Source organism: Spermophilus citellus, assembly GCF_964194105.1.
Source record: "Spermophilus citellus genome assembly, chromosome: 14".
Taxonomy (NCBI): domain Eukaryota; kingdom Metazoa; phylum Chordata; class Mammalia; order Rodentia; family Sciuridae; genus Spermophilus; species Spermophilus citellus.
Window position 1 is genome coordinate 68,039,961 of NC_138194.1, and position 24,551 is coordinate 68,064,511.

At 32.1% G+C, this 24,551-nt stretch overlaps 1 protein-coding gene across 9 annotated transcripts in view; it reads left to right on the forward strand.

Moving 5' to 3' along the window:
- VPS13B (vacuolar protein sorting 13 homolog B) overlaps positions 1–24,551 on the forward strand; it is a 753,213-nt gene that overhangs the window by 382,191 nt on the left and 346,471 nt on the right. For 6 of the 9 annotated variants that reach the window (XM_081265610.1, XM_081265606.1, XM_081265609.1 and 3 more), the window contains 4 exons: positions 17,527–17,698; positions 18,238–18,352; positions 20,623–20,764; positions 23,115–23,523. In XM_081265610.1, the coding sequence (XP_081121736.1) occupies positions 17,527–17,698; positions 18,238–18,352; positions 20,623–20,764; positions 23,115–23,523 (838 nt within the window). Of the gene's footprint in view, positions 1–17,526; positions 17,699–18,237; positions 18,353–19,965; positions 20,075–20,622; positions 20,765–23,114; positions 23,524–24,551 lie in introns of those variants that run through there. The other 3 variants (XR_014018703.1, XM_081265607.1, XM_081265611.1) reach the window with 3 other exon arrangements.

Consider the following 24,551-nt stretch of genomic DNA (forward strand, 5'->3'; position numbering starts at 1 on the left):
AGGGCTCTGTGGCTTGCCTTGTGAGACTGCAGGTTTATTTTAAAATGGAATTGCTTAGGCTAGGACCTAAGTCCATCCTTATAGTAACCCACTTGGTTTCAGCCAGTGGTTGATACAGTTAGGAGATTAGATGGTGCATTGGTGCTATTTACCTCTTGTACTAACTGGGTCCTCCAAGAATATAGGTTCTACTAGGGAAATTCTCCTCTGCGGCCTCAGTTATTACTGAGCTTAGGTAACACTCTTTCTTCCTCTTTCCTATCTAGGCCTGAAGATGGTTTGGGTTTCTATTTTTCTTTCTAGTTTCTGGATGCTTCAACATCACTCCCTTAACCTGTCCATCCATTTGTCAGCAGTTACTTTACTAAACCCTCTTTATATGACCAATACCTGTTGAATTCTGTGAACTCTTTGGTCCTCAATAAATATACTTACTTGTATTTTATATTTTCATATTGTCCTGATATATCTCTTCATTCTTTTATTTCTTGACTTTTTTTTTTTTTTTTTTTTTTTTGGTAATATACCAGGGAATGAATCTGAGGGTGCTTAACCACTGAGCCACACATCCTCATCTCTCCTTATTTATTTTTTATTTTTTATTTTGAGACAGGCTCTCTTCAAGTTACTTAGGAACTTACTAAGTTGCTGAGGCTGGCTTTGAATTTACAATCGTCCTGCCTCAGCCTCCTGAGCTGCTGGGATTATAGGCATTTATTTCATGACCTTTAAAAATGTTTATTTTATATTCCTTTCAGATTTTTTGCTTCATTTCAGCTATTGGAGACTCTGAGCCTTTGTTAGAAATCTGCTGACTCTCTCATATGCTTTATTTTATCACAAGGATTATCATTTTTTTTATTATGAGCTCATCTCCAACAGTTTAATTTTTCTATGGGACTTCTGTGAACCTTATACCATGGAATTATCACTACAGAACAATTTTACTTTTGCTTTTGCAAAGGCCCTCCAGATTTACAAAACCAAGGCCAGTTTTTAGGTTCTGTTATCAATAAAGGCTTGCCTTATTGATAAAGGATGTCCCACACTACAAGTAATACACTCTATGATTTTAGTAATTTAAGAATGGCATCGTATCTCTACTTTCATCTTGCTCTGTGCATATGGAAGTCATCCATGACATTGCTTTAGGCTGATGAAGCCTATTGTCTCATACCTCTTTTGCCAAAAAGGCAGCTCTTTTGGCGCTGGGCTGTAGCAAAGGACTTTTCGATTCTTGTTCTAGGACATATATGCAGCCCCTGAAAGAGCCTCAGAATGCCAGGCTCAACCTTATCTAAGCTTGCCACTTCTACTTTCTACCATAGACTCAACTCCCTCTTGTCACCCTAGTGACATTTCTGACACCTTAGGATTTATCTCTAAATTTTATTTCAAGTTTGGCTATGGTATTCATTGGAAAAAGGATGAGACTCTCAAATTGGGAAATTTTGAAGAGTTAAATAAAAGGTGTTAACTGAGAGGAGAAACCCCAGAATATGGTATAATACTAACTAGTTAATATTGAAATGAACACTGATAGGCTTAAATGGCAACAGGAAGCAATTATGAGGACGGGAAATAAATACCCTTACTTCATTCTCTTCTCTCCTTCCTATTTCCTTTCATATTCCCCTTTGACTGGAACCAGTTAAAAACCAGAGGAAAAGGCAGTGCATCTCTATTGTTCATATAGATTAGCCTTTTAAATCATAGAGGATGGTGGCACATGCAGAGCAGATTTAGAGGGCCAAAGAAAATATACATGACAATTCCATGTATTTAAACAAAATAGCATGGTGTTTTATTCAGAATTTTTACATTTTTATAGTATAAACAAGAAGTGTTCATTTCAGTTTAGTCTCAATGTTAAATTTTTTTGACATTCAATGTCAGTCTTTGAATCGCTTTGCCTTATACAATGTTATATTAGATCTCAAAACAATTGATTAACTTTTTTGATGATTTGAGGGGGGGTGGGTAGGACTAGGGATTTTAACCTCAGGGAACTTTACCACTAAAATACATCCCAACCCTTTTTTAATTTTTTAATGTGTTGCTGAGGATCCCACCCAGCACCTAGCACATGCTAGAGGAGCGCTGTACTCCTGAGCCACAATCCCAGCCCTGCCCCAGCCCTTTTTGTTGTTTTTGTTAGACAGGGTCTTATCATGTTGCTGAAGCTGACCTTGAATTTGTGAGCCTCCTGCCTTCTAAGCTACTGGAATTATAAGCATGTGCCACTGTGTATGGAATTTTTTGTGTGTGTGTGCTAGAGATTGAACTCATAGGAGGAGTACCACTGGCTACATCCTTTTTTACTTTTTGATTTTTAAAAAAATTTTGATACATCATCTTGCTAAGTTTCCTGGGTCCTCGCTAAATTGCCGAGGCTGGCCTTATACTTGGGATACTACTACTTCAGCTTCCCAAATTGCTGGGTTTACAGGTGTATACCACCTCAGGCTGGTGATATTTTTATAACTGTGAAATACATATGACTGAAAATATCCCATTATAATAACAGTTCAGTGGCATTAAGTACATTCACAGTGTTGTGTAACCATAACTACTCTGCATCTCCAGAACTTTTCCATCATTCCTACCAGAAGCTCTCTACTCATCAAAGAACAGTTTCTCAGCCCCTTCTTTCCTTATCTCTGGTAACCTCTGTTCTGCTTTGTGTTTCTATGAATTTGCCATTTCGAGTTACTTCATATAAGAGGAACCATATAGTGGTTCCTTTTCGTCCAGTGTAATGTTTTTAAGATTTCACCATGTTGTAGTATGTATCAGAATTTCATCCATTAATAAATTATACCCCATTTGATTCAAATGTATGATATGTCAAGATCATTGTACTGTCATGTGTAACTAATATAAAAAAATGCAAAAAAAAGAATTTCATCCGTTATATATATTAGTTTTATATATATTATATATAAATGTAGTGTGAAATGTATTATTATTATATACATTATAAATGTTATATATCATTATATATATTATATATATTCTAATTAGTTACACATGACAGTGGAATGCACTTTGACATATCATACATAAATGGTTCTTCTGGTTGCACATGATGTACAGTCACACTAGTCATGTAATCCTACATACACGTAGGGTAATAATGTCCAATTCATTCTACTATCCTTCCTACCCTCAGACCCCCTCCCCTCCCTTCACTTCCCTCTGCCTATTCCAAAATAACTCTCTTCTTCCCTAGCCACCCCCCTTATTGTGAATTTGCATCTGCATATCAGAGAAAACATTCAACTTTTAGTTTGTGAGGATTGACTTATTTCGCTTAGCATGATATTCTCCAGCTTCATCCATTTACCAGCAAATGCCATCATTTCATTCTTCTTTAAGGCTTAGTAATATTCTATTGTGTATATATACCACATTTCTTTATCCATTCATCTCTTGAAGGATATCTAGGCTGGTTCCATAGTTTGGCTTTTGTGAATTGAGCTGCTATAAACATTGATATGGTATCATTGTAGTATGCTGATTTTATGTCATTTAGGTATAAACTGAGGAGTGGGATAGCTGGGTTAAATGGTGGTTCCATTTTAAGTTTCCTGAGGAATCTCCATACCACTTTCTATAATGGTTACACAAATTTGCAGTTCTACCAGCAATGTATGAGTATACCTTTTTCCTCACATTCTCACCAGCATTTATTGTTGCTTATATTCTTTATAATTGCCATTCTTTATAATTGAAAAGTAGGCCCAAATCTTCACCATGTTGGTTTAGGATCTGACTTCCTTAACAAGACCCCTAAAACATAAGAAGTAAAATCAAGAATCGATAAATGGGATGGATTCAAACTAACAGGCTTCTTCTCCACAAAAGAAATAATCAGTGACATGAAGAGAGAGCCTACAGAATGGGAAAAAAATCTTTACCATATGTGCCTCACATAGAGCATTAATCTCCAGGATATATAATGAACTCAAAAACAAATAACCTAATAAATAAATGGGCTAAGGAACTGAACAACATTTCACAGAAGAAGAAATACAGTTGATCAACAAATGTATGAAAAAATGTTCAACATCTCTACCAATTTAAAGAAATGCAAATCAAAACTACTCTAAGAATTTCATTCATTTTATGACTGATTAACACTCACGTGTATATAGCATATTTAGTTTAACCCTTTGTCTCTTGACAAATAGGTAGGTTGTTTCCACATTTGGATTTGAACACTATGGTACATGGGTTGATTAGTTTTAGTGAAATCATTTTGACTTCTGCATTTTATTTGACTTGTGTCTAAAACTGTTTTAAAACTAATATTCTTCAGTTTTTTTTTAACCTAATGATAATTGAGATGTGGAAAAAATAGTAGGGGGAAAATTTTTAAAAAAGTGTTCTTCTAAGTTAGAAAATCAGTATTGAATAAAGTATATTTTAGGTGTCTTTAGGTGCTTTATTTACACCAATTTTTCTGACTTAGAAGGGCACTTTTCTGTCATCTTCATATGATTTGCTTATTACTAACATGGATGGTTTAAAATTATAGTAGCACTTATTATATGTGCTGAACACAACAAATGCGTTCAAGTATATTTCAAAATTTTGGCATAAAATGTGGATACCAAAAGGGAAAATTAGAATAGTGTGTTTAGTTTCCATAGTAACTTTTCAAATAAACAAAAAAAATAGTACATTAGTAATTTAATTTCTCTAAGGAGTATTTCTTTTCTCCTGGCAAGAACTAAATGCTATCTGCTACTTTCCTACTTGATGTTATAGACTCTCACTTATCTCAGCCCTAAGAATTGGCTTTCTCAGATTTTGGTATAGTAATTTTACAGTTTGACATGTGAGCAAAGATCTTTCTCTTAATCTGTCAGTTTACAACTGTATTGTCAGAAGAGATTGTCTGAAAATCTTTTAGATCAGCATTTTCACTTTATGTACTAGAACATGGAAATAGTGAATTGAAGGTACCCAAGGTACAGAGTGGGCCAATTTAGATTAGCACAATTCTAAATTGATGGAATCCATGGTAGAGACTGTGGAATTTGACAACTTGGGATTTTATCTCTGCAACTCAAGATCACATTATTTAACCTTAGCTATATTGTCTATAAAATAGGGGTAATATTGATACTTCTTTCAACATGTTAATTCAACCATTTTCTGAGTTTATATTTCTCTAGTACCTTGTGAATACGATATATTTCTTTGTTGATTTTTGGTTTTTAATTTAATTAGGATTTTGCTTCCCTTTGTTATGGGCTAGCTCATTTTGTACTATATTTATTCTTCAGTATTTGATATTTGTATTCAGTGGATACTTGATTTGTCTCCTTTGTTTATGTGAATAATTATCTTGATGAACTGAGCTTGCATATATGAAACAAACACAATCTTGGTTGTTATATGTTTTCCTTTTGGTATATTGCTGAAATGTTTGCTAATTATTTAGGATTTGGGTACCTGTAGTCATGAATGACACTGGCCTTTGACTTTTGTGTCATATAATAGCTTTGTCATATATTGGTATAAAGATCATAATGTCTTCAAAAAATAAGTTGGAAGTTTCCCTTCTTGTTCTATTCTCTTACAAGAGTATACTTTCTATGTAAAAACTCTCATGACCACTATATATTCCCATGATAATCAATAAAATTGCTTTGATTGAAGAGGTTTATTATAACACATAACTCATATGTGTTATAATAAATAATGGGTCTTAGTTTAAGTCTTGTTTAGAAATTTTAACTTATAAGATGATGAGAATACATAGAGAATGAAATAGTTCAGACTACATGGACAATGGACACTTTATGAAGGGAACACAGGAAAGTGTCTTGATCCTGTTCCCAGTCCCAATTCGGCTATATTCCTAAAAACTGAATTTTATATTATTCATTGAAAAATAATGCTCAATGAAAAAATTTGAATTCCATTCCAGGGCCAAAATTAGTGAGCATATTTATTATAGATACTAACCATATATAATATATTGTTTTTACAAGTATGACTTTTATATTCCAATTTGCATTTTTTGTCTTAATTTTTTTTATTGTGGGAAAACAAACATGTATTAGTCTGTTACTGTAAATAATACCTGAAACCGCCAACTTGTAAAGAGAAAAGATTTATTTTGGCCCAGTTTTGGAGGTTTCAGTGTATGATTGATTGGCCTATTTTTCTTTGGCTGTAGGTTCAGAGTGAAACTGCTCACCACATGGCTAGAAATAAGAAAGCAGAAGAGGAAGAGGCTAGGGTCCCAATATTCAGCCACCCCAAATAACTGGAAGACCTCCCATGAGGCCCCACCTCTTCAAGTTCCCAGTACTTCACCTCCCAGTAGCACCAAGCTGGAGACTAAGCCTTTATTTAACACATAGACTTTGGGCGGGGATGGGGGGCGGGGGGGGGATATTCCAGATCCAAACTGTAACAATACACAACATAACATTTACCATTTCAACATTTTTTATAAAATTCTGTGCCATTAAATACATTTACATTATTGTACATCCATCCACTTTCATAATATTTTCATTGCTCCCCATTGAAATTCTGTATCTATTAATCAGCAAGTTGAAATCTAAATGTTAAATTTTCTGATACATAAACACAGATGTTTTTCCATTTATTTCTATCATCTTTAATTTCTTTTATGAACATTTTGTAATTTTCAGTGTACAAACATTTCCCTTTTTTGGTTAGATTTATTTCTAAGTATTTTATTCTTCTAGATGTGATTATGACTAGAATTTTTTTTTATTCACTAATAGTGCATGGAAACAATAGAATGTTGTATTTTGTTTTGGTGTCCTGGAACTTTGCTGAGTTTATTAGTTCTGAAAATCTGTTAGTTTTGTTGAGCTCTTAGATAAGTTTTCTACATATAAGATAATGTAATCTTTCATAAGATGTAATTTTACTTTTTCCTTTCCAATTTGGATGCCTTTTTCTTCTTTTTGTTGCCTAATTGTCCTAATGAGAACTTCTAGTGTAGGTTGGATATATTTTCCAATTCATTTAAAACTATTAGGCAATAATTGTAAAGATGAACATAATTTTCTCTCTTGATAATTATCATTATTGGAAAGGGAAACTTCAGCTTTATTTTGGCCTAATCAAATTTTATGCAAATAGCAAAAGACATATTAACAAATGAGCCCATTTTATTTTCATATTAGTTTTATTTTATGCTATCTTTCATCTGAAATAAGCTTTAAGGGAAACATTATAGATTACTAAGATTGGAACATTTCCTTTGGCTCAGAAGTAAAGGTGTCAAATCATGATTATATTATCTCAATTCTATACTAGATTTGGTATATTAACTTTCTACCTCTGTTTATCACCTATTCTCTTTATTGTCAAAGGATAACCTCCATTTATTTTAAACTCTGTACAGGGTAGGTTCTAAGCATATTGTTCTGTAGAATATATATGTTAAATGATTTTACAATATCAACTAATATAATGATTAACATAAATTTAGTTTATCATGGCACATGATATAGAGAAATATTTGTTCAGTAAGCCACTACAAATATTTTATATGAATATAACTATATACAAGTTTATATTTTTAGTTTGTTTTTTATCATTTTAAACCTAATTATATTTTTTATCAGATCTGGTATCTTAATTTCCTTAGAGTCTAATTTCACTGTTTATTGTTTTCTTAACTCTTGGTTATAGAAGATTTTTTCCATATGTCTTATAAATTTTGTGTTGGGTGCTCTTCATCATAGTTCTCATCAGAACTTTATTAGGTTCTTACATAGTGGTTGAATGCCTGTTCCTCAACAAAGTCAAATGTATTTACTTCTGTGCTATCCGTAGCTTTACACCCCTTTACTGTTTATTTCATTACTAGAAGGTTCGTGAAACATCAGGCAGTATGAAATCAAGCCCATCAGCCTATATGTATCCCAAAGTTGAGTTTAAAAATTCTCAGGGGTAACATTTGCTCCCTACTTATATTAAGATAGATTCTGCCATTTTCTTGGGTTTACTCTTTTTTTTTTTAATTTCTTAAATTTGACACTTATTAATGTTACACCTTTTTTAAAAAACAAAGTAAGTAAAAGACATAATCTTTTATCCTTAGAAGAATTTATAATATTTCTAGTGAGGTATGAATATGTGTTATACATATAATAAAAAAGGTGAACTGGGAAATTTAGCCCATGACTAACTGAGTTGCTTTCTAGAGACAATTCTGAATTCTAAAGTGATAGAAAAAAATCTTGTTAATCAGATAGATATTTATGCCATTTTTACAGTTGTCATGGATCCAAAGACCAACTTTTACCAGTATGCCACTGTACCTCAGCTAGGTGAAGTTATCAAAAAGTTTGTTTGGGGGATAGATGATATATAGCTTGGAGGTCAAGTGATTGCATATCATGCATGAGGACCTGGGTTCAGTTCCCAGTACCCCAAGAAAAATTTGCGTTGAGATAGGTATTTGGTAAAGTGAAACACTATATAGATTACATTCGTTAAAAATTTTTATATGTATCTTTACTGACAGAACAGCTCAACAATAGAAATATCATTAAAGCACTAACATTTTCATGATTCTTTTTTATGACAATTAAACAAATAAAACACACAAATACAGCATATTCGGGTATTTCCCTTACACAAAAACTCACAATCTATAGGTTCTTTTGAAATTGTTATTGCTACATAAAATGGTATTTTGAACCTCTGTGTTTTCAATAGTATTAGTGAAGACAATTTAGAAAGGACATTAATTATGGTTGATTTTACTCTATTGATGAAATTAAATCCCAATGTAGTTGTGATTTTAGTCAAACCATTTTTAAAATTTTACCTTTTATATATATACTTTATATATACTGTGTGATGATGTCTTCTTTATTTCTAACAACAGAATAAGAAATAATTTTTAAGCTTTAAAAAAATAGTAAATTCTAAGTAAATGCTAAAAATACTGATTCTACCTAAAATAGAAATTGATATGTATTAACCTACCACTGTTTAAAAGCTTAATTTCTTGGCAAAATTCAATTGACATTGTTTATTGATCAAAGAATTAAAATTAATTTATTAGCAGCCTAGGTTTAAAAAGAAAATCTAGCATGAGATGGTCATTTTTTAAAATATCTGTAATTGCTTAAAATACATTGACTTGCAGTTAATTATAAACCGAAACTGAGAGATTGCTTAACATCAACTGCTAAAGCAAAACTGTTGTCAGATTTTCAATTATTTAACCAACAGAATATTCTACCTCAAATAACTATTTAAATAATCCTTTAAATAGTATATTTAATTTGACTTTTTACTCTTTTAAATCTTTTCCTGGATATTGACTTTTTAAAATATATTTCTTTAAATGAGTTTATCTCTAATATTTAAGGAAGAATTTCATTTAAAATATGGAAATCATGACATTTAGATTATTCTCTTTACCACTTGCATCACTGTGGAATAAACAAAGATATATCAAAGTTGGTCAAAGCAATGAAGGATATTGTTTAGCCTTCACATACAATTCAGCAAAATGTTTTATATATAAAACTTTTTCTATTTCAAAAGATTCCTATCAGAAAATGCCTCTATCTTTCATCTCTATTGGCTACTGCTTTTTGTAAAATTTAGACAGTTTTATTGTACTAAAATATATATGCCAATTATGTATTTGGGGTGCATTTCAAAATTGTAGTTTTGATTTTTTAAAGTTTCTAATTAAATTTGCATTCAAAAAAGTGCATAGGTGGTGGGAATGCAGTTCAGTGGCAGACCAGTTGCCTAGAATGCTTGAGGCCATGGGTTCAATCCCCAGAACTACAAAAATTTAGAAATAAAGAAAATAATGATTTCTAAAAAACTCATACATTTTTAAATATTTTACTACTTAAATTATTTTTTTTTCTTATTTGAGTCAGAACTATTATTTTAAAATTCTCCTGAATATGGAGATCTTACTAAAAATGATTCTAGTTTTGAAAACTACATTCTAAAAACTGTGTTAAGTAGAAGTATTTATTTACATGATCCCTAGATAATTTATAATTTAAACTGAGTAATTTTTTTCATGCTGACATGTTGATAATGAGCACTGTACTATCCTGCATTTTAGTCTGGGTGGAGGTACAGTAGGAAATATGAGTGAAAGACTAAAGTACCGAGTTTAAAAGCAGTTAATCATTTTTCCAACCCTTGCATTGAAATAGTGAGAGAAAGGTAGTGGAGACCTCAGCAGGCCACTTGTTACTGTTGACTTAAGTACAAACAGTGGTGGAAATGTTTAGCCCTTTGGGAGATTTTGTGATTGAACAAGAATGCTGGAGTTATTTTGATAAGAGAAAGTAGCAATGTGGCCAAAACATATGATCATTCCTGAGCTCTGAAGCAGGCCAAGGATGAATGGCTGAAGTGTTTGTTCTTCCAGATGAATCAAGATAAATCCACCTAGGAAAATAAATTCGGTATTTTGGTCAATTTGCAACAAAATGATTAAAAAAAAAAAGAACTGTTTATTTTAGAACTTGGCCCGAGGAGGTGTGGGAAAAAAGTTTAGCATCTCCATTTCTGGCTCCATCTTCACTATAGATTTGGAAACAGAGCAGAAAATTAATGCAAAAACATGTTTAACAACACCATACCAAACGTTATAAATCCAAAATGGAAATTGAAACTGCATGAGGAAGTACAGAAAAGATTTTTCTCAAGAGTATTTACTAAATTTGAAGCCACAGTTTTCTTAGCATTCTTACCAAGTGTACACAGTAATGTTGAAAATTAAGGTCTGCAGTTTTCTATCCTGGAAGTATGATGTTCTTCTCAATGTTGGGAGGATTTAATTAATGCATTCTTCAGCTCTAAAAAACCTATCCATAAAGAGAGGCATACTGATCACATTATGTTGTCTTTTATTTAATTTGACTTTGTTAAACAACAACAACAACAAGCATTATTTCCCAGAATTTGTGCTTTTAATTAGATGTTGCTACATACACAGCCACCCAAAAATCTGATTTTTTTTTAATAGCTTCTCAAGTTGTAGAAATTTCAATTGTAGCAGATTAGGACTACTTATTTTTAAAAAGTGTTCATATGAAACCCTCACAAACTGCAGGTTGTTCTCTTTGTTTGGTAGAATTGGGTCAAGGAGTGACAATGCTGTCTTCAAGTCAGGTTTAACCATAATTTTGTGTCACAGTCAGTCCCAAGGCTCTAATGCGTTGTTGTGCTTGGTGCCAAAGGATTTGTACAGTAAACACTTAATGTCATTCTGTGAAAATCTTCCCCATTTGGTCTTGACTCCATCTGAGGATTTTGGAAAACTGAATTTTCTTCTGATTGAAAGATGTTGTAAAGCACTGAGGTCAGAGTAAAATCTTGATACAAGAATAAAACATACCCTTTTCTGGATGGTGTCTTTGTGGTAACGAGCACAAGTTTTGTTTGATTTTGTATGAGATTTTATTTTACTTTCTTTCTTTAAGATGTTAGGTTGATGACTTAAGAGATAAGTGACTTCTGGTCGGACAAACTATTGATAAAAATAGTATAATTACTCTATTGATTTCTCTGAAAAAATTTCAATGTATTTTTTAGTTGTAGTTGGACACAATGCCTTTATTTTATTTATTTGTGGTGCTAAGGATCAAACCCAGGGCCCTGAACTTGTTAGGCGAGCGCTTCTAACTCTGAGCTACAACCCCAGCCCCGATTTCTCTAAAATTTTAGGATTTTTTTTGTTATGCTATCTTAGCATAGGAAATGGATGTTTTGTTTGAGACATTCAGAGCAACAGTGAACTATTAGAGATTAAGAATATAAATACCAAACAGAACTGCATCTGAAGTTGGATGACAAAATGAGAAGTAGGCATATCAAGTTGCATAAGAATGTGAGTATCCATTTTCTTTAGAATTGGTTCTGCTTAGTGCTGATAATTATAGCTGCCAGTTATAAAATGTTTGTTATTTGTAAATATATCATTCACATTCATGTTTGCATTTAATCTTTTTTATTTTTTTAAATTTTAATTTTTTATATATGACAACAGAATACATTACAATTCATATTACATATATAGAGCCCAATTTTTCGTATCTCTGGTTGTACACAAAGTAGAGTCACATCCTTCGTGTCTTCATACATGTACTTAGGGTAATGATGACCATTGCATTCCACCATCTTTCCTACCCCCTATGGGAGTGGAGGGGGCTCCCTTCCACTCCCTCCCCCTTTGCCCTATCTAGAGTTCATTTAATCCTTCCATCCTCGCCCCCGCCCCCCCCCACAGCATATTATGAATCACCATCCTTAAATCGGAGAAATCATTCAGCATTTGGTTTTTTGGGATTGGCTAATTACACTTTTTATATTCTCCAGCTCCATCCATTTACCTACAAATGCCATGATTTTATTCTCTTGTAATTCGGAGTAATATTCCATTGTGTATATATACCACATTTTTTTTATTCATTCATCTATGGAAGGGCATCTAGAGTTGGTTGCACAATTTAGGTATTGTGAATTGTGCTGCTCTAAACATTGATGTGGCTGTGTCCCTGTAGTATGCTGTTTTTAAGTCTTTTGGGTATAGACCAAGGAGTGGGATAGCTGGGTCAAATGGTGGTTCCATTCCAAGTTTTCGAAGAACTCTCCTTACTGCTTTCCAGATTGGCTGCACCAATTTGAAGTCCCATCAGCAATGTATGAATGTGTGTTTTTCCCCTAATCCTTGCCAACACTTATTGTTGTTTGTATTCTTGATAGTTGCCATTCTGACTGGAGTGAGATGAAATCTTAGTTTTGATTTGCATTTCTCTAATTACTAGAGATGTTGAAAATTTGTTGATTGATTATATATCATCTTCTGACAAGTGTCTGTTCAGTTCCTTAGCCCATTTATTGATTGGTTATTTGTATTTTTTGTGTTAAGATTTTTGAATTCTTTATATATTCTAGAAATTAGTGCTCTATCTGACTTGCATGTGGTAAGAATTTGTTCTCAATTAGTAGATTCTCTATTCACCTCACTGATTCTTTCTTTTGCTGAGAGGAAGCTTTTTTGTTTGAGTCCATCCCATTTATTGATTCTTGATATTAATTCTTGCACTATAGGATTCTTATTATGGAAGTTGGGGCCTAATCCAACATCATGGAGATCTGGCCTACTTTTTGTTCTAATAAACGCAGTATCTCTAGTTTAATTCCTAGGTGCTTGATCCTCTTTGAGTTTTGCACATGGTGAGAGATAGGAGTGTAATTTCATTTTCTTGCATATGGATTTCCAAGTTTCCCAGCACCATTTGTTGAAGAGGCTATCTTTTCTCCAAAGTATGTTTTTGGCACCTTTGTCAAATATATGGTAACTATAATTATGTGGGTTAGTCTCTTTGTCCTCTATTCTGTACCATTGGTCTGCCAGTCTATTTTGGTGCCAATACCATGCTGTTTTTGTTACTATTGCTCTGTAGATAGTTTATAATGTCTGCTATAGTAATGCCACCTGCTTCACTCTTCCTGCTAAGGATTTCTTTAGCTATTCTGGGTCTCTTATTTTTCCAGATGAATCTCATGACTGCTTTTTCTATTTCTATATAGAATGTCATTGGGATTATGATTGGGATTGCATTGAATCTGTATAGTGCTTTTTGGTAGTATGGCCATTTTGATAACATTAATTCTGCCTATCCAAGAACAAGGGAGATCTTTCCATCCTCTAAGGTCTTCTTTAGTTTCTTTCTTTAGTGTTCTGTAGTTTTCATTGTAGAGGTCTTTCACCTCTTTTGTTAAGTTGATTCCCAAGTATTTAATTAATGTATTTATTTATGATGCTATTGTAAATAGGGGTAGTTTTCCTTGTTTACAGTTCTTATCTTTAAGTCTATTGATCTCATGGATTATATTTATTGATTTCCATATGTTGAGCCAACCTTACATTCCTGGAATGAACACATATCTTTTTGATATGTTTTTGTATTCAATTTACCAGAATTTTATTAATAATTTTTGCATCTATATTCATTAAAGATATTGGTCTGAAGTTTTCTCTTTTTTTGCTGTGTCTTTGCCTGGTTTTGGAATCCGGCTGATGTTAGCCTCATAGAATGAGTTTGGAAGTCCTCCCTCTTTTTCTATTTCTTGAAATAAATTTAAAAGTATTGATATTAGTTATTCTTTAAAGGTCTTGTAGAACTCAGCTGTGTATTCATCCAGCCCTGGGCTTTTCTTGGTTGGTAGGCTTCTGATGGCTTCTTCTGTTTCATTGCTTGAAATTGATCTGTTTAAATTGTGTATTTCATCCTGATTCAATTTGGGCAAATCATATGACTCTAGAAATTTGTCAATGCCTTTGATATTTTCTATTTTATTGGAGTACAAGTTTTCAAAATAATTTCTGATTATCTTCTGTATTTCTGTAGTGTCTATTGTGATATTTCCTTTTTTATCACGTATGTTAGTAATTTGAGTTTTCTCTCTCCTTCTCTTTATTAGCATGGCTAAGGGTCTGTTGATTTTATTTATTTTTTCAAAGAACCAACTTTTTGTTTTGAGATGTAATGTTAAGTCATTTATTTGTTGACTTTTTCTTCTTTTAAGGAATGAACTCCGTGCATTGAACTTTCCTCTTAGAACTGCTTTCATAGCGTCCCAGAGATTTTGATATGTTGTATCTGTGTTCTCATTCACCTCTAAATTTTTTTTAATCTCCTCCTTGATGTCTTCTGTAATCCCTTGTTCATTCAGCAGCATATTATTTCATCTCCAGCTGTTGGAGTGGACTTTATTTCTTATTTTATCGTTGATTTCTAATTTCATTCCATTATGATCTGACAGAATGCAGAGAATTAACTCTTTTTTATATTTGCCGAGGGTTTCTTTGTGGCATAATATATGGTCTATTTTAGAGATGGGTCCATGTGCTGCTGAGAAGAAAGTTTATTCACTCATTGAAGGATGAAATATTCTATGTAAGTCAGTTTAGTCTAAGTTATTGATTGTATTATTGAGTTCTACAGTTTCTTTGTTCAGCTTTTGTTTGGAAGATCTATCTAGTGGTGAAAGAGGTGTGTTGAAGTCACCCAAGATTATTGTGTTTTGGTCTGTTTGACTCTTGAACTTGGAAGAGTTTGTTTGATGAATGTAGATGCTTCATTGTTTGGGGAATATATATTTATAATTGTTAAGTCTTGTTGTTATATGGTTCCCTTGAGCATTATGTAGTGTCCTTCTTTATCCCTTTTGATTAACTTTAGCTTGAAGTCTACTTTATTTGATATGCGGATAGAAACCCCTGCTTGCTTCTGCAGCCCATGTGAGTGGAATGATTTTTCCCAACCTTTAACTTCAATCTGGGGATGTCTTTTCCTATAAGATTAGTCTCTTGGAGGCAGCATATTGTTGGGTCTTTTTTTTTTTTAATCCAATCTGCTAATCTATGTCTTTTGTGTTTTTTAAATATTTTATTTTTTATAGTTGGACACAATATCTTTATTTTATTTATTCTTTTAATGTGGTGCTAAGGATCGAACCCAGTGCCTCGAATGTGCTAGGCAAACACTCTGCAGCTGAGCTAAAACCCAGCCCCTAGTATATGTCTTTTGACTGGTGAGTTTAGGCTATTAACATTCAGGGTTATTATTGAGACATGATTTGTGTTCCCATCCATTTTTGTTTATTTCTGTAGCTCACTTTGATGTTGGGCTTCTTGACATTGCTGGTGTCCCCAAATGTGTGCCACTTTAACTAAAGTTGGTGGCAGCAATAGCCAAGGTAACTCTTGATAATAGTGGAAGTGCCCCAAGATGGATGGAATGTCTTATAGAGATGGGCCTGAAAGGTGGGCCTTACACTGTCTTTTGAAAGTCTGCTCTCAGATTCAGCTTCTTCCAGCCCTGTCTGTGGTCAAAAGGTAGGGGCTACTGCGTGAGGAAGGTTATGATGATGTCTGCAGTGTCCCAAGATGGAAGTGGGTTAAGTTTGGGTTCCAAGGTGGGGTTAGTCATGGCAAACCCAAACCTACCCTGGGCCTGGGTCCCACATATGCCTGAGTGAGCAGAGCTGGGCTGAGCCTGAGCTCCCGCAATGGTCTGCTGGTCAGAAGAGGGCGTCTGGTGCCAGAGCCTGAGTTCTAATGGGTGTCTGCCTATGGCAGGATGGACCCTGCATTTAATCTTAACTGTAAGAGATTTTGTGTCATTGTAAAAACCATTTTACAAAGGAGGTGATGGACTCTGAGAAATTAAATTTTTGGCCTAAAATTACACAGCTTGTTTTTGAAGTTCTTAACCTAATAAATTATATTGCCTCCCAAACTAAATTTAATGAAGTACATATAACTAAAATTTAAATACATAAACATGTATGTATTTTAAATAGGCAATAAGCAGGTTATATGTGATTAGTTCTCAGAGTGTATGGGTTTGGGCTTCCAAATTTTATTTGAAGTTTCAAGTGAATAGCAAAGTTTGGGATTTCAAAACTCGAAATACTGTATAGCTAATCCTAAAAGAACAAAACATCAGTTTGTGATCACTGCCTCTAGCGCCATCTTTTTCTTCATTTGAAACTGAAGTTATTCAACTCCAGTTTAACTTTAAATTAAAAAGGGTTTTCCACCCCACCCTGTGAGCTTCTAAGAGCTGCTGAAAAGACCAAAAAGAAATCAATCAGCCTTCAGTGGCAAGTTTGTAAGCACCCAACTTAGAACCTGATACATATGCAATATTGAGAATATATGTATTGAATTGAAAAAGCTCATGCTTTATTCTTCTATTTTAATCATTTAAAACATTTTAAAAATCTGTTGTCCAATCTACTAATTTTAGTGTCTCCTCATACTAAAATATGTAATATATGATGAATGTTTTGTTGTTTCTTAAACTGTGCTAATGACTTTGTTATGATGGTTCTAGATTCATTCATAAATACTCTGCATAAGAGGTCAATAGATTTTCACTGTAAAGGGTGAAATAGTAAGCATTCTAGGCTTTATGGATCATGTTATCTTTGTAGCAACTTCTGAGCTCTGCTCTAAAGCAACCATGTAAATAAATGAATAGATGTGTCTGTGATCTAATAAAACGTCATTCTCCAAAACAGCTGGATTTGGCCAGTGTCTCTTTATAGATGTCCAGTTTGTATATACCAATGTGAAATGTAAAGTAGAAAATGTTAATATTGAACATGAGGTACTAATATTTATGTTTGCTTCTTTTACAGAGGTTTGTATGGTCAGTGAACTAGTAGATAGATCTCAGTGCTTCCATAGACCTTTGCTCTAAGAAAATAATTGTTGATATGATCCTAACTACTTCTGGATCTTATATATCTTTAGAGAAAACTGGAATATCATGCCTATATATTGTAACTATAAAAACAAGTACTTTATATGCTTAACATTATTAGCCTTGATATTTATATGATTACCATTAGCATGATGTAGAAGAGCTACAAATAATAATTTAAAATTATAAATTTTGTTTGTAGTTATTTTTGTTACATAATTTTTTATTTGTTTGTTTTTCTTTACCTCAGGGAGATTCTATTCAGGCAGGTGATGATTCACCATTCTCAGATTCTGTTACCTTGGAACAAACTACTAGTAACATTGGTGGATCGAGTGGACGGGTTAGTCTCTGGATGCAGTGGGTACTCCCCAAAATTACAATAAAGCTCTTTGCCCCAGATCCTGAAAACAAAGGCACAGGTATAGGATTGTTTTTCTTCTCTATTAAAAGCATCAATTATGAAGAACTTTTTTTAAGTAGAATTAAATTTTATTATTATCATTTATAATTAAGTAAACATTAGGCATAATTCAAGTGATTTCTATTATTAATTTTACAATTATGTCAATATTTAAGGTTTATGTGCATATATTCTCTTTGACTGTGTAATACCTACATTTTGCTTGTTAGTATTAAAATTTATCCTAACTGCCATGAGGCCATTTTACCATTGGTCATATTGATGCATTATATTGTTTATATATATTACAAATATCATTAACTGGTCTCAGATTTAGCACTTCAAATATTAATTGGAATTCCTCCTGCCTGTCTTGAGATAGATGTCTTATCTTAATTGCAAGGCCTGTGTTAATATTAATTTTGCATATATATTGAAACTTGGGTAGTCTCAGTGTCTCTGTAGATGTCCAGTTTGCATATACCAATGTTAAATGTAAAGTAGAAAATGTTAATATTGAACATGAGGTACTGGTATTTATGTTTGCTTCTTTTACAGAGGTTTGTATGGTCAGTGAACTAGAAGATCTCAGTGCTTCCATAGACGTGCAGGATGTATATACCAAAGTGAAATGTAAAATAGAGAGTTTCAATATTGATCACTATAGAAGCAGGTAAATGATAATTAATATAGGAAAACTGTATTTTCTTTGAACAAAGTCACTTTAAGAATTTTTCTTAGTTAGACTTGTTATTTTTTAAAATAACTATACATGTTCCCACTAAAGGTTCTTAACAGATAAGCTGATTTTACTTAGTACTCATTCATTTATGTGCTGTAATAAGACTTTGTTTTGTAAGCTAACCCATCTGTTCATAAATATTCTCATAGCCATATTATATGAAATAACCTGATTATACTAATAATCTCACACAGTTTTATTAAGTGTGTTATATATTTTCTGAGATACCTGGAATACTTTGATGACTCTGGTTTTTGCTGTATTCTTTTATTCATTCTGTATATAATCTGCCCTGAGATGGAGCAATTACTCATGTCTGTTAGCACTTTGAAGACTTCTTATATTACAAACCATTCATATACATGTGGTAGATATTTCTAAAATCATAATGTTCCTTCCCTAATAAATTTTCATGTAAAGTTAGATTATATGCAAATATGATTTCTTTGGAATACTAAATAATGATGACAAAAAAGTTAATTTCTACTTAGTTGCCACAAAGCTGTAAAACAGTTTTGTCATTAGATTTTCCCAAATAAAAATGCAAATCCTTTTTGTATTTTTGGCTTTACAACTCAACTTTAAATTTTTATTTTTTTATTGAAATAGAACTCATATCACATAAAACTCAAAAATGCTTTCTAAAATATTTTAAATAACATTATATTTTCTGTTTAATAGTATTTTCTTTTAGAAAAGTACATTAAAGTCCATTTATTTCAGAATTCAGAATATGGATTCATTCAACAATTTTTTTATGTTTGCCTGCAGGAACATGTTTTTCTGTACGTGTATTGATCCACTGCATATCCTAATAACAGTCTTTTGTTTAAAGTTTCTAATTCTTCATTGAAAGCATTTGAATTCTTACCTGTTATTATATATATCATTTTGCTTATGTCAGTAATTATCAAATCTGTCACAACTGAAAAATTGTAAAATATTTCACTGGTTATATATTAGAACCTGTTATAATATTATCCTATTAAATAATATGAAAATTATTTTTATCACATTAACAATAAATCATTAATTGGCTTTTGATGCTTAATTATTTTCTCTTCAGTGATATATATCTATATTAAAATGATCTTCGAAAATTATATTTCATTGTAATTTTTGAGCAATATAATTTCTTGATGAACAATTATTGTAGTTTATCTTTGATTTATAGTTATAGTTAAGTGTATATAAATTTTATATATTTAGGTAATTTATTTATTCTTTAAATCCATATGTTTATTGAGTGTGTGTTATGTACCAAACTCTATGCTAAGGACTGAGGATATTCTATTTGATAAAAATAGACATAGATTTCTCCCTTGTGGACCATATGTACTCTTGTGGATGAGATTCAAATTCATAATCAACCAAACAAATGAATAATTTACTGTTAAAGAATAAATACAGAATTATCAGGATGTGATGCTAATTTGTAAATGGTTTTATTGATTGCATTGTTATATTCATAGAGTCAACTTAGTGTAGTATTGTTTACTTTTGAACTTTTGAAATAGTTATATGTGCTCAATTTTTTAACTCAGAAAAATTGAAGAGAACAGATAAGGTGAACTTATGTTTTCCAGGCAAGGGGAAGGTTGGCAGTCAGGACATTTTGAAGGAATATTTCTACAATGCAAAGAAAAATCTGTGGTGAGACTCATTTAGTAATTATAATTTTTGAAAACATTTTAAATTGTTTATTTTTGTTTCATGCAATAGGACTAATGGTTACAAGAATTAAAGCTAGGAGTATATTCTTTTTGACATGTTCCTCCAAAATTACCTCATAAATTTAAAACTATTTATTCTTTTAATCTGCTCATGTTTTGTAATCATCTTCTTTTATAGCAATTTAGTAAACTTATCAAAAACACAAAGGTAGGATTCCTATTAATATTTAACTTAAATGAACTATTACATTGACTTTTAGAAGCTTTTCTCTTCGTGAGTTCATACTGGATTGTCTTTTACCGTAAACTTAAAGAAGTAATTGTGGACTAAAAGCAATTATTTTTTGTTTACTTCCATTAACAGTACTTTTGCAGAAGATGGTCCAGACAGAGTCCCTACCTAACTGTGGCTCAAACCTAAACTTATGCAAACTTGAGCAGAATTAAAATCTTTACAGATTTTTTTTGCTTATGGCTTTTATTGCTTTTTGTCTTTCAACCTTCTTTGCTCCTGTCCATCACTTCAAGCCTTGGGGAAGAGTGTTGGTCTTTGGGGCAATGTGGAGGTGTCTTCCTTTCCTGTACTGACAAGCTGAACAGACGCACCTTGTTGGTTCGACCCGTCAGCAAGCAGGACCCTTTCAGTAATTGCTCTGGCTTCTTTCCTTCTGTAAGAAATCATTTTAAAATTTTGATACAGAACTGCCCTTAACAGGAACCCAGAGAAGGAATTGAACTATCCATAAAGTCAACTCTTGATTTTCATTTTTCTCTGTATCATTCACTTTGTTAAATGAACTATAAAGTGTTTTCAAATTATAGATTGGATTTCCACTGTAATCTTTTTCTGAATCAATTATAAATGCTTTTGTCATTCTGGGTTTGTGAATACAAACTATTTTTACTATCAACCATAAGAAAATCAAAGTCAGATGTTAAATATAATGCTTTCAAATTGTGTACTTATGGAATGATCAAGAGTTGACCAATACTGCTTTGTCATTCCTTTTGTGACTTTGCTGAGATTTCTTTTTTTTTTTTTTAATGCCATTGTTTTCTTTTCACCGCTACTTCAAATTACCTAATTTGATGCCCTCTTGAATCTGGAAAAATCTGTGTTCTCATTGACTAAGTAGAAGATGAACGATAGAGTACATACCAGTAACTTTAGAAGTTTAAAACCTTCATTGTCTACCAGTACAACACATGTGCATATGTTCTCAAACTAATTCTTCTAAGTGATATTCTTAAAATGAATAAAATACATGAAATTTTTAAATATTAGGAGCAGATTTTCAAAACAGTGTATTCTTTTAAGAATTTATTTAATCACTACAAACATTAGTAGGTAATTTCTCAGCACATGTGAAGTATTTATTTCCTTTTTTCCCAAGCTTATTTGAGATTTAAGTCATATATTTTTAACATTATAAAAAAATATAAATAATTTTATTTATATACTTAATGTTTAACAGTTTATTTCCATAATAGAACATATTTTCTGATTGATTTTGAATTTTCTACCAATCCCTATAGTACTAGAAAAAGATGCCTCTGAAATCTGGCTTTCACGTCAGTGGAAGTTCTATTTAGATTTATTTTTCTCTTTGAATGTTCATTAGTGTCAATGAGAAAGAGTTTTACTAATTTTAAATGTATTCAGAAAAAAAATTGAAGATTCCTTTTAAAATTGATCATTTTCTCTGAATTTCTAATGATAAAGCCCCCTTTATTAGACTTTCTTTAATTGTCAGTGTTTTCTAACTTTTCATCTTAAATTGTATTAAATATTATTATATGAAAGGTAAACTTCTATTCTTCCAATTTCAGCTATGTATTTTTTCTGTTAAGGAGTTAGATGTGCATTACTTTAACAAACAAAAAACCTTTTCCACATCAATCTTAAACTTATTAAGACTGCTTATATTCAATAGGTTTAAAATATTTTTCCAAATCAAAATATTCATGCACTGAAATACCTTTTTATTCAAGATTGTAATATTACTATGGGTAAAGATTTATTGTGAGTTAAATTATTTAGATTAGTAATGACTGCTATCCTTCTCCCTAGAATGCAGTTAAACACCTAGAATAAATGCTGTTGCTATGGCCACTGAGGCTACACTACAGCCCTCATCATCTGTTGTTCCTGCTGGCCAGCAACATGATGACTGATCAAACTACTAGTATTCTTTCTTACTTTACTGTGCTCCTTTTTCATTTTGAGTGTAGAGAGCAAAAGAATGGGAAATCATGGAGTAGAAACAGAAAGTTGGAAACAATGGAAAACGTTCTGAGGGACAGACAGGTTATTTCAGGGGGAAAAAAGGATTATATTTCACAATCCCTGAAGGATTAATTTTCAAGTTTGTTTTAATGACCAAATAATTAACTGGAGTACAAAAAGAGAATACATACAAAGATCAATGTTTCCTCACTTAATTGTAAAGTTTAGATTAAAAGCAAAATTTATAGTAATAGCATAACTGCATTCTTTTTTCCTCTCATATTATTTGGTTTATAGGTATCAACATGAGAGGAATAGAGTAGAAAAAAGGGAGGTTTAGGAATGATGGGATGACATGGACACAGAAATATCTTGGCTTTGTTGCTTCTCACTTTTTTCTATTTTTCAAAACATATTCTCTTTCTCCCCTCCCCATTTTAGTTCCTCTCTTAATATCACAAATAAAACAACTTTCTCAGGTGTTTGGAAGTTATGTGAAATATACTAATTCTCAAGATTTATGTTGCATAATTTGCAAGATAGGAGTCTGTGAACGATTCATTGGTTCAGGAAACAAACAAAAAACTAAGAGGATTCCTGATTTCAGGCCAGTCATTCTGTTAGTCATGGAAGCTTTTACCCCATCTGTAGAATTGATCACTTACATGTTTATGAAGAGCTGTAGGGTCTTACAAAAAAGGTCAAAATACTAAGGTCATTTTCTTCTATCAAACATTTTCCTTTTTTTTTTTTTTAATGAAATGTGTATTGTGGTTTCCTTTTTCTGAAACAGACAACTACAAAACTTCTAGATGGTTCACATCAGCAGCATGGATTTCTCTCTCTGACATACACAAAAGCTGTAACAAAAAATGTTCGCCACAAGTTAACATCAAGAAATGAACGAAGAAGTTTTCATAAGTTATCTGAAGGTTTAATGGATGGTTCCCCTCATTTTCTTCATGAAATTCTTCTTTCAGCCCAAGCCTTTGATGTTGTCCTTTGTTTTCCTTTACTTAATGCCATCACAAGTATATTTCAAGCAAAACTACCAAGGTCCCAAAAAGAGAAAAGAAAATCTCCTGGTCAGCCCATGAGGACCCATACGCTGACTTCACGCAGTTTGCCTTTGATTTATATCAATTCAAGTGTAATCAGAATTTTTGTTCCAAAAACGGAAAAAATGAAGTCAACTATTGAAGGTATTGTGTTCTGATTTTTTTTTGAATTTACATATTTTTATTCTAGAGACATTAGTTTTCTGTGTTTTGTTTCAACATGGGCAGCTGGTTATACTTTACAGTTTGGTGTATTTTAGAAAGAGTAAATATATTATAGTCATTCTATAGCTGTATCTTTTGAAGTTATATCAGAATACTGATTAAGTATCTGCCTCCATTAATTACTAGAGTAAGAAATATGAGATTTTTTTTTCCCTCCAGGGCTGCTATATACTTTCTGTCATTTGTTATGCGAAATTCAAATGTTGAGTTTTATACATCTAAGTTAACTAAAATTTTGCTTAAAAACAAGATAATTTTTCTAATAATGATGAAATGTATAAAAATTCTTATTTAAATATCTATTTGATTACTGAGAATGGGAAAAATATTAGTCAATGTGTAAGGTCCCTCTGGCTTTGTGAAGCTTCTCAGTGTCATGAAATTACTGCCTTAAACTAAAGTGAATTGATAATCCCACTGTCTCCATCCACAAGAGTATTTTAAAACATTTAGTTTCCTTTTTGCTATTTTTTTAAAAATGGAGAACTTGAAGGATTTTGAGAATCATTTTATCACAATGCTTAATGGTATGAACGTTGAAGCTATACAGAATTGAGTTCAAATCTCAACTTTACCAGTTATGATTTTGACTTGTCTTGAGCAAAACTATTATCCTCATTAGTAAAATAGTGATAGTAGTATCTAACTTGATAGTAAGTTGTATTAATAAGCTTACTTTAAAATGATGAAAACATGAGCCGGTAAGTATAGCACTAATCCCATACTATGTTCTCAATAAATCGGAGTGTTTTCATCAGAAGATTGTCTTCCTTTTTAAAAAATAGAAATGTAGAAGAATTTCACAACCACATTTACCTCATTGGCCACACTCAAGGTTCAGATAACAATCTTTTTTTTACCTTGGTGGCAGTATCCTGTCTTTGTTCTTTCTTGAAGCTTTAACAAAACAGACTGGATAATTTATATATAATAGAAATTTACTTTTC